The 3,122-nt window shown below is 42.3% G+C and overlaps 1 protein-coding gene across 1 annotated transcript in view; it reads left to right on the forward strand.

Annotated features, from left to right (window-relative positions):
• The first annotated feature begins 359 nt into the window (after positions 1-359).
• RAB3C (RAB3C, member RAS oncogene family) overlaps positions 360-3,122 on the forward strand; it is a 272,461-nt gene continuing 269,698 nt past the window's right edge. The window contains exon 1 of the mRNA XM_006021261.2: positions 360-587. Within this exon, the coding sequence (XP_006021323.1) occupies positions 360-587 (228 nt within the window). The remainder of the gene's footprint in view (positions 588-3,122) is intronic.

Below are 3,122 nucleotides of genomic sequence, written 5' to 3' on the forward strand. Positions count from 1 at the left end.
TTCGGCACTTTTATGAAAGAATATTATCACATACCTAACATTTTGTGATTGTAGACTCTAGATTTTGTACTATATTCAGTAATTGCTCTAGTCATTTTGAGAGTTTCTTTATACTAATCAACAATGATAGCCCTGATGAACCATCTTCCTGGAACTATACTGTAAGTTTTGCCATTGTCTTTTGCAGTGGGAATTATTGTCATGGATACCAGACTCATAAGAAAGACATAGGGCTTCTGCAAACTTGTTCCTGAATTCATTGGTTTCTATTGCTAAGGAATCCAATAAAATATAAATGGCTTTAATATGCAGGATGTGAGAGACCATAAGAAAAAAAACCTTTTTATTTTGAATTACAGATGGCATCTGCTCAAGATTCCAGATATGGCCAGAAAGACACATCTGACCAGAACTTTGATTACATGTTCAAATTGCTCATCATTGGCAACAGCAGTGTTGGGAAAACCTCCTTTTTGTTTCGTTATGCTGATGATTCCTTTACATCTGCATTTGTAAGCACGGTCGGGATCGATTTCAAAGTCAAAACAGTTTTCAAAAATGAAAAAAGGATTAAGCTACAGATTTGGGTAAGCTGAAAGAAACACATATTATCTTAATTTTGTATGGTATAGTGGTACAGTGTGCAGCTATTGTTCTTCGGGCATGCTTTTTTCCGTGTTCTGTAATGGGTATGTTTACTATTCTATATGTAGCAACATGAATGCATGTGAAACATTATTGAAACGCAGTAAGGCTCTTTTCTATATTAGTCTGTTAGCTGATGCAATATGTACATACATGCTGTGCAATATTTTCAAATGCTGAAATATAGTGGATCTAAACTAGAATCTGAATACTGCTAAAATACAATGAGATACATTTACAGCATATATTGTTACATTGGTATATATGCACAGGTGTATAAATGGACATACGTTTGAATCCATATTTTGCTGAGATGTACAATAAATACTGAGGACTGTCTTGAAATATAATTAAAGATCTCAGGTCTTGCACAAGATTTAGGAGGTTCAGTGATGGAACTGTAGTAGAGGTTGTATGGAACAAGGGCTACTTTTGTTCCATTCCAGTTGCTCCTAAATATTATTGACTACTTGAAGTCTCTCCATTTCTTCTCACTTACATAGCTAGAAAGGAGAAAGTGGGTATAAGTGGAGTAGAACACGCAGAGGAAGGTTTGATCTTTCTACTGCATGAGAGCTAGAAATGGCCCCTCACCCATACCCTGACTAGTTGGGGGTCAGTGGTTCAGAGATGGGAGAAATGTGACAAAAACAGGAAAGCCTGATGCCAGGGAGTTCACGACTAGCAGTCTGGTGCCAGATAGTCAAATAACTGCTTGTGTGAGAGTTGCTGTTGCTCACAGCAATTTTGAAGCCTGCTCCAACCCCAATGTCCAGGCAGAAGAAGGGGACAAAGGTAACAGAGTTTCTAGAAATCAGTTTGACTGGCTGTGCAGATTCTAGGGATCTGTCAAGCCAGAAAACCTTGATTCATATCAAGCGTCTCACATGTTGCTCCCTATGGAGAGAAGCATTGAGGCTGTGTTTATGCACAAACTGATATATTAAACATGATTTAATCCTTAGTTTGGACAAGGACAAATAATACTTAGAAACATGCAAGATAATCATCAATAACCTTGAAATCAACATTCAAACTCTAAGATAATTATCACCAGACCAGCTAAAAAAAAAATCTTACCATCATGGTAGAATAAAGTATGTTAGTCAATAGGTTTTCTAAAGTAAAGCAGTTTCCTAGTGTAGATGTTCCAAGAAGAAATTCTGAGTCAAGAAGGCAATTCCAAAAGTGACCTTTGCTTAAGCTTCTAGGCTGTCTCACTGATGTCTTGTATTTTTTACTCATGAGAACATACAATACAGCCCATAATGTGTAAAATCATCCATTGTTCTGTGAACCCCTGAGAGAGGGCCACAACACCATTGCCTTTTCCTTAACATGACTATAATATGCAGTGCTAATAGTAGTTAACTGTGTGAGGTGCATGCCCTTTTACAGTAATGACATGCCATACACCTTTGGAAACTATGGCGATTACATGGTAATTCATGTTGACACCACCTCATTATCTCTCAATAATGGAGCAGTAAAATTGCATTTCCATTATAGTCTTTTTTTCTTCACAAAGTGGCCTCTACAATAGATTTAATTGGTTATGTCTCTCCTAGCAAAAAGCAGCAACATTAGTTTACAACACTATATTAATGTGATTAATTTGACACCAGTATATTTCTCATCATGCTTCTCCAGTACAGATTATGAATATATGCCTGGCTCAAAGCACTCCATTAATCTAAATGTGCCCAGAGCTATAAGAAAGAGAGAAGCTGGCTGGATTTTGGAGCAGCATTCTAGCCACCTGGAATAAGCTTCCCATTCTTTCAGAAAAGGTACCCAAGCGGTGGTGTTTGTATTACATTAGATTCTAAATATTTTTTAACGGATATTAGGGCCCATGGTGTTTGGCACTGTGGGCGCAGACAGAAATTATATTTGTTGGGAGATCAGCTCCTTGAAAGTGCTCTACAGCTGTGCCCTAACAGAACAGCATGGCTGCCAGGTGCTCCAGTCACATGACAATTTAACCTTCATTATATGAGGGTTCAAATGAAGGTGCTCCAAAGTGGAGCAAGGGAAAGTGGAGCAAGCAGGCTGGCAAGGGACTGTGAGCCGGGCTGAGCTGCACCAGCAGGGAGAGGAGGGAGCTGCCCCGGCTCCATAGAGCTCCTGCCAGCCGGGACCCTGTGCTCCTGCTGCCCTGCTCTGGGCCCTGCTGGTGCTGGGCCTGGGACACCGGTGTGGGTCCCACTGGCTCCTGCATTCACTCACTCTCAGTGCTCCCCTCAGCCCTGCGGTAGGGGCAGGGGGCAGCACGCAACCCCGACCCTGCGCTCGCCGGCTGGGAATGAGCTGGTGCTGAGTGCGGGGCAAAAGTGGCCCCTCCCCTGCCCTGTGGCTGCTGCTCCCTGCTGTAGCAGCTCACAGCCTGCGCGGGGCTGTCCTGAGCAGCCACAGGCAGCCCCACGCGGGCTGCGAGCAGCTGCAGTGCGGGGGGCGGGCAAGGGGCTGCGTTTTCC

This window comes from Alligator sinensis, unplaced genomic scaffold (assembly GCF_000455745.1).
Source record: "Alligator sinensis unplaced genomic scaffold, ASM45574v1 scaffold123_1, whole genome shotgun sequence".
NCBI lineage: Eukaryota > Metazoa > Chordata > Crocodylia > Alligatoridae > Alligator > Alligator sinensis.